The following is a 14,568-nucleotide window of genomic DNA, read 5'->3' as shown; positions in this document are numbered from 1 at the left end:
TAGCACAGCACAAGCAGACAGCCAATGGGGGGGACAAAAACAGTGGGTTCGCACAAAACCAGAGCAAATCATGATTGATGAGTAACAAAAACCAAGATTGCTCTTCATTCTTAAGCTCGGTTCATTAGCAGTTGCTCGACTGTCACTAGTTTTTGTTTCAAATGTCCTTTTTTTGTTAAAACCACATTACATCACAACAATGTCGTTTGGAGCATTAACAGCCAACCCTTATGCGTTAACCTCACCGAAACGGAGACACTGAGAGACCGGACGCAGCGAGCTGCCAGCCATCACCAAAGACGGAAGATATGTCCTTAAGACACCAGAAACCTCACTGGGGGTTACTGAGGGCATCGTGAGCTCATCTTACTGTCTGACTCTTCCAACATCCCCCAACCCATCCGCTCCACCCCTCCCCCTCCAAAACATCCCCCCGCTATTTCCTTTTCCTGGCAGTGAAACCCCCTTACCCAAGCAAGCCACCCCCCCCTCAACCCCCCCAAATGCCACAAAAACCACTGGGTCCCTGGCACTTGTCTCCCTGAAGACATGAACATGACAACTCCAGACCGCTGTGGCCATCTGACAACACCGTCCTTCCGCTGCACTGCGCCACATAACTTCACCCCCCACCCCCCAACCCCCCCGACCCCAACCCCAAACGGTGACAACGCCTGTGCCATGTCCCCACTTCGCACCGAACAAAACGCCTCCGTCGAGGGGATCGAATGGTCCCACAGGCCAGGCGATTAAACTCAAGATCTTTGCCTCAGTAACTCTAACCCTCCAACCCAGTGAGCCATGGGGCTGATCTGGCAACTTCCTCTCCTCTTTTGTCTGCTGCACAAAATGTGCTCTGAGATGGCACAGGTTTTTTCTGAAGAATGGGATTGGGCTGTGATGCTATTTAACGTAGTTTTTTTTAGGGCTATCTTGTGTCTGATGAACTACGTTATGAGGAGCAATGCAAAACATTAGTGTTGGTTAGGCGGGCCAGGCTAAAGCCTCTCTCCTCTTCATCACCTAGGTTGTGCATAACAATCACAACATCAAACTGAGGAGACTGTGTGTGTGTGTATGTGTGTGTGCGGCGTGCGGGGGGGTTAACGAGCCCACTAGGTGCACGAGAGAAGAGGAAGAAGAAAAAAGGTAGTGCTTGGCACGATGAGAGCAGTTGATTCAGTGCCAGGTTGGTTTGAGGCATTATTAAATCAAAGTTGCGCCCGTATCCCTTTCAGGGGCTGAGTAAGGGAAGGGAAGAGGGGAGGAGAAGGGAGGAGAGGAGAGGAGAGAAGAGGGGAGGAGAGGGGAGGAGAAGGGAGGAGAGGAGAGGAGAGAAGAGGAGAGGTCTGGAGCGGAAGCAGAGGGAAGCCGCACAGCCGTACAGTCAGGCTTGAAGTCGGGGAAGCCCGACGGCCATCTTTCTGTTCAAACATTTGAAGGCGTTAACCTGCCGTGCGCGTGGGGCCGGGCGGTAGGATTCCCGGCGCAAGCTTCCTGTTTCTCCTGACTTTGAGGAATTTCTTTCTATTTAAAAAAAAAAAATTAAAATGCGCAAACTACCGGTGCAATACCCCCACCACCCCCAAATCAGGGCTACCTGGCTCAGCAAAACCTGAAAGAGGAAAGGAGACCTGACTTTCCAGGCACTGGGGTACATACAAACATGCCCCACAATGCCTTGAGCATGCCGAAGTGTGTGTGTGTGTGTGTGTGAAACCAACATGGATAAAAACCACGCCAGTAAACATCCCCTCTAAATGGGCCCAAGTGAGCGAGAGCGCTGAGCTGATCTGATGCATGAAAGACTGGAAAGTCTCACAGGATAGAGGCCCACATCACACACACCTACTAGACCGCAGTCACGGGGGTGCAACATGCCAGCGCCATTAGCTGAAAGCGCTGCCTCACCCCAACAGGGATCTCAGGCTGACACTCATGTTCCACTTCTTTTGCAGCAACTAGCCAATCTTTCATTTCTTCTTAACATGCCTTTGACTGCGACAACGCCCATCGAAATGATAATGACTCATTTTTATTTTATAGAATAATCTGTATTTAACAAAAATTATTTTTTTTTTTTATCTGTATTTGTCTTCTTTTTTTTTGCGTCCTTTTCTGTGTTTGTGGTGAAGTCTGTGCACACTATGAACCATTGAGAAATATGGATAGGACATACATGTGGACTGAGGCAGAGAAATTACAGATGTAAAATTAATTTTTGATCTGGCGGAACATCCTCCACTCGAGCAAGTCAGCTCCAATCCTAGATAAGCATGAAATACCGAGAATGACACCCAATCTATTATGCATGGAGTAACCTGTCAGCTTCAGGACACAGGTGCACACATTCCCGACAATGTAGAGCAAATGTCGATGCATTAGGGTGGGTAATGGGTGGTGGTGATGGGGGGGGGGGGGGGGGGGGGGGGTTGTGGTGAAGGGTCTGTCTTCTCCCCCAACAGGTAGAGTTCCATCACTGAAGTGTACGGGAATTAAAGAGGGCAAACAAAGGGAAGAGGAAAGAAGGAGTGTAAATGGAAGTGAATCTTCCGTTCGACACACTTCTGAACATATCAATGCCCTGTTACCCTCGCATTCTTCCCCCGGTGTAGGCTTCCCGGGGGTGGGTGGGGTGGACGAGGGATGGGGTGGTTGTAGGGGGGAGGGTATGTAACGGTAATTGCTGCCTCTACACAGCCTCGAGACTTAACACACTTTCTAATTTCTCTCATCAAAGAAACGACACGCTGAACTTTATGAAAATTTTATTCAATGTGTTCACTTTTCCTTTTTCCGATTTTCCTTTTTTCCTCTCCCTCTCTCTCTCTCCCTTTATCTCTCTCACTCTCTCTCTCTCTCCCCCAAACTCAGCCACCCTCCACCCTTTCATGATTTGCCACCAAACAAAGAGAAAAAGGGAGAAAGGGAGAAAGGGAGAGACAGACAGAGAGAGAGAGAGAGAGAGAGAGAGAGAGAGAGAGAGAGAGAGAGGGCTCCGATGTTCTGCGGGACCACTTCCTTCCTGCCTAGAAGCACTGAAGTATCTTGTTAGACAAACTTCTCCGTCTGCCAGAAGCGAGAAGCAAATCATTCAGGAAACAAGAAAGGGGGGAAAAAAAATAGTTTGGAGAGATTCTACAAGCCAAGAGACCTGCTGCATTTTGCTTAGCTAATTACAGACATGAAAACATAAAAAAAAAAAACGTAAAAAGAGAACAAAAGTTTCTCGTCTCCCAGTGGAGAGGGTAAATAACACCAGTGCCTGAAACCTGCTGCCGGGTGTTTCCTCTCCCTCACACACACACACACACACACACACACACACACACACACACACACACACACACACACACACACACACACACACACACACACACACACACACACACACACACACACACACACACACACACACACACACACACACACACACACACACACACACACACACACACACACACACACACACACACACGCACGCACGCACATGCATTCAACAACTCGCTTGCTTGTTGCATTGCTCTTTCACACACTCACACAAAGGCCAGGGATTTTCTTTGAAAAACATTTTTAAAAAATTGAAAAAAGTTAGTTGTGGTTACATCCTCTGACAGAGCGCAGCTCCAGGGAATCCAGTGACGGCTAAATTACTGCCTGTGACTGACTCGAGGCATGTATGCCAATGCTATTGCAGCTCATCAGAGGGCCTCCTCTTGACAGGCGTGTGGACTGGAGTCCATATGTGACGGCATCCAAACCCCAGAATGCCTCAGTGACCTCAGGCCAGCCCTCCCTGCAGACACATTAAACTGTCTTACAAAGGAGATTTATAATAACCAGAGGAGAGCGAAACAAACAAAAAAAATACAATGGCATCTGTGAACCATTCCATACGACTTGCTGTATGCAGGATGAGATGCAGGCGAGCAAGCCTCCCGAGATGGTGTGAAGAGGGCAGCTGAATGGGGATGCAACACACACTTACACAAACCTTAACTAAGATCTACCTCTCCCTCACACACACTTACACAAACCTTAACTAATATTTACTGTACCGCTCCCTCAATCTTTCACACACACACATTTACACAAACCTAAACTAAGATCTACCTATCCCTCACTCTCACACACTCCTCATCAAAGATCTACCTCTCCCTCTCTCACACACTCACACAAACCTAAACTGAGATCTACCTCTCCCTCTCATACACACTTACACAAACCTAAATTAAGATCTACCTCTCTCTCTCTCTCTCACACACACACACACTTACACAAACCTAAACTAAGATCGCCCCCTATCGCTCTTTCACACACACATTCGCAAACCTAAACTAAGATCTCCCTCTACCTCTCTCTCTCTCACACATTTGCACAAATATAAACTAAGATCTCTCTCACACACACACACACATAAATACAGAGGCATGTGCTGTGAGAGTTCAAGCTAAGAGGAACCACTAGAACAGAGTTCCCACTGACTTAAGTGTTTGTGGGGTGAGCATTGCTGTTCATTGTAAGATCTCACACACACACACACACACACACACACACACTTCCTCTCTCCCGCGCCCCCTCGGCCCTCTTCCATCATCCATCAGCACACACTCTGTGTTGGTTCTACCCTGGCGTGTCTCACACACACAGGTATAAATCACTGGTGCTGATTTCAGGGTCCAGTGTTTAAATAATTAAAGAGCTTTAATTTATCAGGATTTAGCACCTTCAGACATCATAGCTGACACAGGCGAGGAGGAGGAGGAGGAGAAGGTAGCGACAGAGAGAAAAAAAGAGAGAGCGAGCAGGAGAGAAATAACATATGCATATGTAATTTACGCTATATATTATTATTCCTGGGAATGATGAAGTGGCGTGTTAATGAAACAGCCATGCTGTCTCGTCTCTCGAGGCTGGATATGAAGAAAACAGACTGGAGCATGTGTTCGGACATAAAAAGGCTTTTAATTGAAAATGGTCTGACCCGGTACACAACAGGCACCAACCTGATCCGAGTACAGATATGAGCGTATCACAAACGCATTGAGGAGTCACATCTTCAGCCGATCGCTCAGGTGAGATTGTCAGAAGGGCGGACACACGTATGGGGGCTTAAGCCAGAAACACTCCACATGTCATTGACAAAGGGCAGTGATTTAGTCAATCCTTCAACGAGAGAGCGATAGATAGAAAGAGTTAAGTTATTATACTCTTTTCAAACAGAAGTGAAAATAAAAACACACATACACACACACACACACAAAAAAAGGAAACATTATTACAACCATATCCTCCTAAGTAAAATCCACACAACAACATTTCTGAATATGTAATAAATGAATTGGTTACACCAGTTATCCATTTTGTCATGTTCATTTTATCATGTTACAAATCCAACAGTACGGAGCAAAGTGAGCTAGGGAGGAATTTCTTGTCTGGCGATGTGGAACTGGGTGACAAACCCTGGCATGATGGCGAATGATGCCATGCCACTCCTCTTACTCAGGGCACCACCACTGGGCCTTGGCCAGCTGAACGAGAGACACGAGAAAATGTGAGAAGGGTAAAACTGTGCACCGGCATTTGTGGTGCGGAGTGATCTGGGTAGGTAAGATATTGTTGACTGGATGAAGGATTAGGGCGCTACTGGAGCAACACTGCCATCTGCAGGCCAGTGGGTGCTCTTACAGTAGTGCTTCTTATTTTCTTTTCTCATTGAAAGTACATATTTGCAGTAAACCATGACATTCCCGTTTTTTTTTTTTTTTAACCACTTCTGTTTCAACAGATACTAACATTCCAGATTTAATGCTCTAACACATTTACTTCAAGAAAGTGCACCAGACAAGCCTTACAAGGTTATTTTTTTAACTGTGTAGGCTAGAATTCTTCTCAACACACACACACACACACACACACACACACACACACACACACACACACACACACACACACACACACACACACACACACACACACACACACACACACACACACACACACACACACATAGAGAGAGAGAGAGAGGGAGGAGAAAGACATCCATCCACATGCAGAAGAAGACTAAAATGAGGGTAAAGCTATGCCTGCCTGGGGACAGAGAGGAAGACAAGCAGGTTTCCACTTGCCAGAGACAGATGCCTTCCCAACCCCTCAATGCTAACGCGCTCACACACACACACACGCGTGCACACTCACACACACACACACACACACACACAGATAGAGCAAGAGAGAGAGAGACAGGGAAAGAAAGATGACACAGAGATTTTAAATAGGGTCTTCTTCTTGCTCCGCCTGTTAATTGTCTACATTTGATAGAGTTCAATGTAACATTAGCAGCAACTGCTTACTAAAGACTGCCACCTAGTGGAGCATACTAGCACAACACCAGAGATTATGGTAAAGCGTAAATAAATTTGCTTTGCATCATTACTTATCCTCCTGTCCCTATCATTATATTAGCTTTATACGTAGGTCAAGTCTTTAGGATATTTATTAACACATCACTTTGGAAGCTCAGACATCACTGCGATACATACGGCAGAACAGACATGTTTTCATTTAAGAGAACCCACTGACTTTTTCTCTTTAGGTATTCCTACCAGCCGCTTTTCAACTACAATTAGTCTTTGATTTAACTCTCTAACCTAGACCAAATACTTAATTTCACTCGATTTACAAGAATCAATCCGTGTTTAGTACTCAGCGAGGGTGTTTTAGGTAAAGTTTCAGGAGCACGTTTTCTGTTAAATGGACCGAGTCGATGGTGCAGTGTTTTGGATAGTCATGGCTGGGATAGGCACACGCTTGGTTATGTCTGACATAAGTTACCACAGCAATCTCTCCTGCTCCTCCATCCCCTTCGCCCTTCACACACAGAGCACCTCAATGGTCCATCAAGGACCGCTGTAGAGCCTCCTGGATCATTGCACTTTCATCTGTGGAGTAGTCCTGTGGAGGACAAGAGGATGGAGGGAGAGGTGGAGGTATAGAGGAGGCACAGACAGAGAATGATGAGAGAGTGAAAGGGAGAAAGGGAGAAAGAGACCGAAAAAGAGAGAGACAGAAAGGAGAGAAGAAAAAATGAGGATGACAATTTGAGGAAGTATTGATGAGGAGGCTATTTCACGTGTACAACCAGGCCATATGGTCAAGTGTACAGTATACTGCGCTACGATATCAATTACAGAATGCTGCCAATACAACATGCAGGAAATGACATAAGTAAGGGATAATGTATAGTCCGTTGGTCAGTGTAGGAAAATATATCCAGATGAGAGTTTTCGTCCTGAAGGGATTTATTTTCCGATGCTGACCGGCAGACTATACATTACCCTGCTTATTGTAAGGTAACTTGCCAAAATAAAAAAAGACATCCCTCCAAAATTCCTCTTTTGAATTATTTTGTTGCCATTTCGTGAAGAACAAAACTCTTCATGCAAATAAAACTTGCGTAACAACCTATTACTTCCTTACTTCAAGTTAATTTCCGTTACATGAAGTAAACTGACTACTGCGGAATGATATGAAAGATGAGCACAATAACCGTTGCCAATGGCAGCGGTCATTCAGAGTTTGGGGGGCCCAATCAAATCAATGGAACTTTCTGCAAAATTCTGAGGAGGCGTTAAATAAAACTAAAAGTGTACACCACTACGGCAAGAACAAGAGCGAGACCGGGTGGCGACTGGAGACACTCACCACAAAGGTGTCATAGGAGAAGGTGTGCCTGATCTTCAAATGCTGCAGGAAGTCTGCACTTCTGTAGTTGGGGTCTCCCCAGGGCATAGAGGCACATATAGGACACACCTGCACAGACAAAAGAAAGATTGAGCGAAAGACGAGAGAAAAAGAAAGAGAGAAAGGGGAAGAAGATACTATGGCAGCAGTCACTCCAATTAGTCACTAAGGGGGCAAAACTTATACAACCTGACACCATGTCAACAGCTTCAGCCCCTTTCACAGCACACTGACAAGTACAGACATACACCTACCAAACAGGAGCAATATGCTTACTTACATGTGGATAAAAATAGTCAGACACAGAAGGACAAATGGATAGATAAATAATGAGACGAAGAGAGAGAGAGACAAAGAAAGAAAGAGACAGAGAGGGAGAGAAACGATGCTGATGCACTGAACTGAACTGCATTCCAAAGGGTCCGGAGTCTTTGACACTGTTGGCAGGGGTAAGGGCATTATTTTTCAGGCCAATTTCATTTCATTTTAATCATTTAGTCATTTAGTAGACGCTTTTGTCCAAAGCGACGTACAAGGGAGAGCACAATCAAGCTAAGAGCATTAAAAACTTGGTGTAACAATAAATACTGCTTATTAGGGTGCATCATTTGCCCCAATGTTGGAAATTGAACTTGTACCCAAATTAAAAATGTGACAATACTAATGAAAAGAAAATCTGTGGAATATTTGCTGGATTGAATAATGTCTAAGGGGTCCACCAAGCCTCTAAAGTTGTTACCTATATGGACATAGGGAAAAATCAGTTATTCTCAAGTAACTTAAAAAATAATGCATTTAGCCCTATGGTGTCAATGAAAGTTGAATATAAATGTGGCTATTACGCATCTTTTGATACCAGTTTTATATCACTAGCTTCATCGGTTTTTGTGATATTGCATTTTTGTCTACATTTTCTGCATTTTGTCATCGCAATATCCATAAAAACCAGAGGTGAAGGTAGTCTCGGTGTCATAAAAATAGAACAGAACAGTTTGCTTGTCTGTCAGGTCGCCAGGTGTTCAAGTGTTCTCAAAGGATTTAAGTTTATACAACAACAGTCAACAGGTCAGGTCAGACTCAGGTCAGACCGGGTCAGGTCGCCAGGTGTTCAAGTGTTCTACAACAACAGTCAACAGACTTGAGTTTCATTAACTGGCTTTCACTGGTTGCAGTCTTTTCAGCTTGAAGTATCTTTACGTCTTACATCTTGTCACACAATTATCTTACATAGTCCAGATATTGTATCCTGTGGTACTGGTCAGTACTTTGTCACTATGGCAGATAAGCCATTGCAAAAGGATATTAGCAAAGGCCAAAATGCAAATTCAGCAAAAACAAGGAAGTCAAAGTTTATATATGGACTGGGGGCTGCAATAAACAATGATGATGCCATTATAACAGGATCCAGGCTTCCTAACAGCAATCAAGTCCTCAGATGTATGATGTGGCACATCCAAGAGGGAACATTTAATCTGCGTTCCAAATGGGAAGCAGCTAAACTGGTGTTGGCACAACTTGTAGCCTTCTACCAAAAAGCCAACATCCCAATAATATCCCAGAAAAAGGCCCTGCAGAGGATAATAGCCTTGTCAGATGAGAATGCCAAGATGAGAGCCATTCCAAAGAACCGGAGGGAGCTGCCAGCCTCACAGAAGAAGCTACAGAAGATGCAGGTCAAACTTCAACAGACATTTGCCATCTGGCCTTGTAATGTTGAACAGCTCATGAAGAACCAGGAAGATCTGGCCTTTCTCCACTCCATGGAGACAGATCAGAAAGCAACATTTGGTGCTCTGGACAAGCCGACTGCTGCAAAGGAGAAGAGGAAGGAGACCAGGTTGTCAGCAGAGAATGAGAGAAAACGCAAGTATGAAGAACAGGCATCCACATCTCAGGGAGTCATCAGCACCACCACAGGTGGTGAGTGTTCCGATGATGATGAAACTTTCCATCAGCTTTCCAAACAGCGACCACACAAGCGAGTCAAGAAGACTGGCACCTCAGTTTTCATCCCTTGTGACATCCTGAAACGTCACAAGCTGGTGTCATTGTCCACGAGGATGAAGCTGACTCCATCCCAGCAAGCTGCTTTCACTCAGTGTGTCATTGAGGAAGCTGGAGGTAACCCAGAAGCTGTTGCACTATCATATGCAACAGCTGATAGATCCCGAAGAAAGATGGCAAAGCAAATATCAACATCCAACAAGGACAACTGGGAACCTCCTAAGATGCTTACTGTCCATTGGGACTCAAAGTTAACACCATCTGTGATGACACCAAACAAGTCTGAAGAGAGGTTAGCAGTATCTGTAGGGAACACCCATGACAGCAAACTACTGGGCGTGCCCTTTTACACACCTGGCAGTGGTCGAGGCTGTGGAATCATCATCAGTGAGCTGACATGCAACCTGCTGGAAGAATGGAAGTGTGCAGACAGAGTGGTCAACATGGCCTTTGATACCACAGCATCCAACACAGGCCATTTATTTGCAGCCTGCATCAGCATCCAGCAGAAGGTGGGTCGCGCTCTCTTGTGGTCAGCCTGCAGGCATCATGTTGGTGAAGTTGTGCTAGACCATGTATTCACAGACCTCAAGATTGAAGTATCTAAATCCCCAGAGGTGGCTCTCTTTTCAAGGTTTAAGAATAATTTCTCTCTCTTACGTGAGAGACAACCACAGGACTTGTGCAGATTAGATGTGACATCTTATTCTGTGGCAGCCCGGAAGGTGATTCACAATCTACAGAATGATGTGGTTCAAGTTGCCCAAGCAAGTCTTCAGCAAAAGCGTGATGACTACCTGGAATTCGTAGAGCTGTGCCTAGTATTCCTAGATGCATATCCAGAGGAGAGACCATTCTCTTTCAAGCAACCAGGTGCCATGCACCGGGCTCGCTGGATGGCCAAGGTGTTATATTCAATCAAGATCTCTCTGCTCCAGTATGAAATTGCTCAGCTCCCAACTGGCAAGATCACCTCCAGACATCAGTCTGACAAAGTTAGAGACTTTGTCACTTTTGTGACACTTCTCTATTCATCTTGGTGGCTGCAGTGTTCCGTGGCCATTGATGCACCATGGAACGACCTGCAGTTCTTCAAGAACTTACTTGAATATTCACATGTGTCAGCTGTGATCTCAAAGAGTGCAGTGAAGGCCTTCGGGAGACACCTGTGGTACCTCACAGCTGAGATGGTACCACTAGCCCTCTTCAGCAACAAGGTACCTGCAGAGCACAAGAGATCCCTAGCCAATAGCTTGCTGGCTGTCAAGCCATCTGGCTCCTGCACACACCCAACTGATAGAAATGGCTCCGGTTTCGGTAAACCAAAGTTTCCAGGAAATATCACACAAAAAACAACTCTGGCAGACCTAGTGGGACCTGATGCATGGTATCTCTTCCATATTCTGCAGCTGGACCCTACTTTCCTCACCACTCATGTCTCAACCTGGCCTGCTCACCCAGCCTACAAGGAAGCCTTGATTAACTTGGAAGCCATGAATGTTGTCAATGACAGTGCAGAGCGTAATGTAAAACTCAGCACAGACTTCATCACCTCTGCAAGAGGAGAAGAACATTACCAGAATGTTCTGCAGGTGGTGGAAGCAGACAGAAAGGAAACACCAAATCTGAGAAAGAGAAAGGGGAATAAAAGGTGATGTTCTTTAAAATTGATTTATGTATCATAATTTTCATTCATGTATTTAAGATAGGACCTACTATTTGTTTCTTTTCCTGCAAAAAGTTATTTTGATTAGTTTCTATTTCATAAATGTTTATTGTTTAGTGTTCACTGTTTAGGATTGTTTGCTTTTCTGTTGGTACAGAAGTTATAGTAATATAGTAAGGATTTCTGAATTATCATAATAAATGATGCATTCTCAACCCCTTGTAAAGTTCTGACTGCCATAGTGTACTTAGCTATTAAGTATTCTCTATGTTCTCATTCATGTTTGTATTGAAACCTATTCAAGAGTTTCCTTAGTGGAAATTTCTGGCAAGGGCAATTTTTAATGCGTTTTGAAAGAAATATGTACTTGATATTGTCATATCTCGGAAAGTTATGACGATAGAGACATAAAACTGGCACCAAAAGATGCGCAATGTCCATATTTATATTCAACTTTTATTAACATTATAGGGCTAAATCCATTATTTGTGGCGTTATTTCAGAAAAACTGATAATTTCAGCCTAGCTTTATGGGCGTTGTTAGTAGGAAACTTCAGACCCTCGGTGGACCCCTTAGATATTCATGGAATTTGATAACATTTCTCATGGAAGTTTATTTTAGTAAGTGTAAAAAAATTAGTCTAGGTACAGATTGATTTTCAAAAGATTTGAAAAAAGTGGGGCAAATGATGCACCCTACTGCTTATAAAACGACATAGAAAGAATAAAAAAAGAAGTGCGGGCCTGTTGCTGGTTAAGTGCAGGTTAAGCCGAGGTGCCAGTTAGGAAGGGAGGTGCTCTTTGAAGAGTTGGGTCTTCAAGAGCTTCTTAAAGGTAGAGAGGGACGCTCCTGCTCTGGTAGTGCTAGGCAGGTCGTTCCACCAACGTGGAACTACAACTGAGAATAGTCTGGATTGCATTGCTTGCACCGGGGGCAGTGCCAGACGACGCTCACTGGATGAGCGCAGCGTCCTGGTAGGCCAGCAATTTCAACACTGTGCTATTAAGTCCCATTACTGCATAGCAAAGCTTCTAAATGACAGTGTTCAAATCTGTCTCATTTTTCCATCCTCCAGAAAACTGCACAGAAAGGACAGGAATGGGTCCTCACCACTTGGCCTTGGTCTCTGGCATGATGGGATGTGCAGTGCTCCACAAGGCCATCCTGGTCCAGGTTAGGGGAGTTGCAGTAAGGGCAGGCAAAAGTGTAGCGGTTTGGAACAGGGCTGTATCAAGACCCAAAGGAGAAATAATTATGGCTATGTTTATCATCCATGTTGTAATATAACCACACTGAGACACTATGCTATAGAAGGAAGAAGAGTGACAACCCGAATGTGGCTTGCCTTATTACGACAGGCTGGGTTTGGGCAGAATTCCTCACTCCCTCCTCAATGTACTCCTGGTATTTGGAACAAGTGGAAGTATGGCTTCGCATCTGGGACAGTGGTACCTGACACACACACACACACACACACACACACACACAAACACACACACACGCACACAAACAATCAAACAAAAAAAGTATATTATATAGATATACACCAAAATTACAAAATGAATGCATTGTTACCCTATATTCATAAGCTACAATTAAAATTTCTAATCAATGCAAATGTTATAACTTTACTAGAAGTCCAACTACAGATTTTCTGGGTACAAATAAGTACAAAAGGCCATCCATTATATTTTCTGTAATTTTCATCAACAAAAACTTAACTGAATAAGGAGCCCTTATGCTGTCTCAGGCCAGAGGTTTTATGCTTGAGCATATCTAGGGGACCATGTATGCATGTATGTGTCTGTTTAACTGTGACTTGTAGATGAGATCTGCTAAATAATCAGATGCAATATAAATGTCACAACCTTTTAGTCAAGTACTGAAACAAATAAACTACTATCCACCTCTGTGCCACAACCCTTGCACGCGCCAACTGACGTATGGATAATTGCATCTAGATCACTGGCTCTGGTCCATTTCTCCAGCCCTGATCGGCACACGGCACAGACAGGCTTCTGGGGTCGGAGACACTCCTGCAGACAGCTCTGGCAAAACCTGAGTGTGACAGAGGACATAGCTAACATTTTTAGGACATCTCTAAATATGATGAAAGAGGAAGACAGACAGAATGATACGTCTAGGGTTTGGGATTGACTGTTATGTACTTACAGATAGTAAGAAGTTAACTATATTATGTTCTGTATGTGGCAGGTGAGTGGCATGTTTGACAAAGCAACTAAAATCCCTCTACAATGCAAAAGTGAATAAACGCAATGTAGAGTAAATCGAGGTTACTGTTCGTCTCTGAAGAACAATAACTGACAGGGTGCCAGATCGGTATAAACTATCCAAAGGCACGCCATGTCCTCGGATGTGATATCCTATTGCAAATGCTGAAGACGAGAACGTCGCAACACTTCCTGACACAAGATCTGAAAATGGACCGTGGGACTTGTGGTACTTTGGCGTTTGCTCAGCAAGAGTACTGAGTACGGTAAGGCAATATAGGACAACATTTCCCAGAAGCCCTTAGCGCGGCCGTGCCACGATGTAAACAAAACTGAAAGTAAAACCCGTAAGATCTCCCAACAAACTCACAAAATTGCATGTTCCAAAACATATGATTAGATAAAACACCAACATTTGCATCGTTAAACAAACCATAGCGCTGTGTATTGTATTTATAACTACTAGCGGACTGTCAGCGCACAAAGAAGAACTCGGCAAAATGTCGAGACCAGCTGGTTTTCTCGCATCGACAGAACTAGCATAGTCGCTTGTAGAAACGTTAATACTCACGTATGCCCGCACTGTGTGATAACAGGACTGTCGAAGATTTCGAGACAAACCGGGCACACAAATTCCGTTAAATCTCTGTCTCCAGCGAGTGTATTTGTTTTTTGCTGCGCAGCACCAAGGCTTCCTAGCATCGCCATTTCTTCTTCTCTGTGTTGTCTTCCGCTCTGAACTCCAATCCCCGAGAGTTCAACGTCACAATGGAATCTAACAAGAGGAGGAGCGAAGAAAACTGCAAAATATATAGTCTTAAAATAACCAGTATAGATTAAATACAAAATATTGTTCCGATAGAGTACATAGTTCATATGATGTCTACGAGTACTTTTTTCACAAGTTCATGGGATGCTAGACA

At 44.4% G+C, this 14,568-nt stretch overlaps 1 protein-coding gene across 2 annotated transcripts; it reads right to left on the bottom strand.

Moving 5' to 3' along the window:
* Nucleotides 1–4,951: 4,951 nt before the first annotated feature.
* On the bottom strand, nt 4,952–14,521 carry rnf114 (ring finger protein 114; the record flags this gene model as incomplete). Of its 2 annotated transcripts, none has more annotated exons than XM_080854534.1 (6): nt 4,952–6,954; nt 7,705–7,812; nt 12,525–12,639; nt 12,760–12,866; nt 13,322–13,472; nt 14,217–14,521. In XM_080854534.1, the coding sequence occupies 6 exons, from the start codon at nt 14,519–14,521 to the stop codon at nt 6,889–6,891; spliced, it is 852 nt and encodes a 283-aa protein (XP_080710660.1). In that variant the 3' UTR covers nt 4,952–6,888. The 2 variants fall into 2 exon arrangements, with proteins under 2 accessions (XP_080710660.1, XP_080710661.1); XM_080854535.1 differs by having other exon boundaries at nt 12,745–12,866; nt 14,217–14,371.
* Between the last annotated feature and the right edge of the window lie 47 nt (nt 14,522–14,568).

Source organism: Sprattus sprattus (assembly GCF_963457725.1).
Source record: "Sprattus sprattus genome assembly, chromosome: 16".
Lineage (NCBI taxonomy): Eukaryota > Metazoa > Chordata > Actinopteri > Clupeiformes > Clupeidae > Sprattus > Sprattus sprattus.
This window is presented reverse-complemented; position numbering and strand designations above follow the sequence as displayed.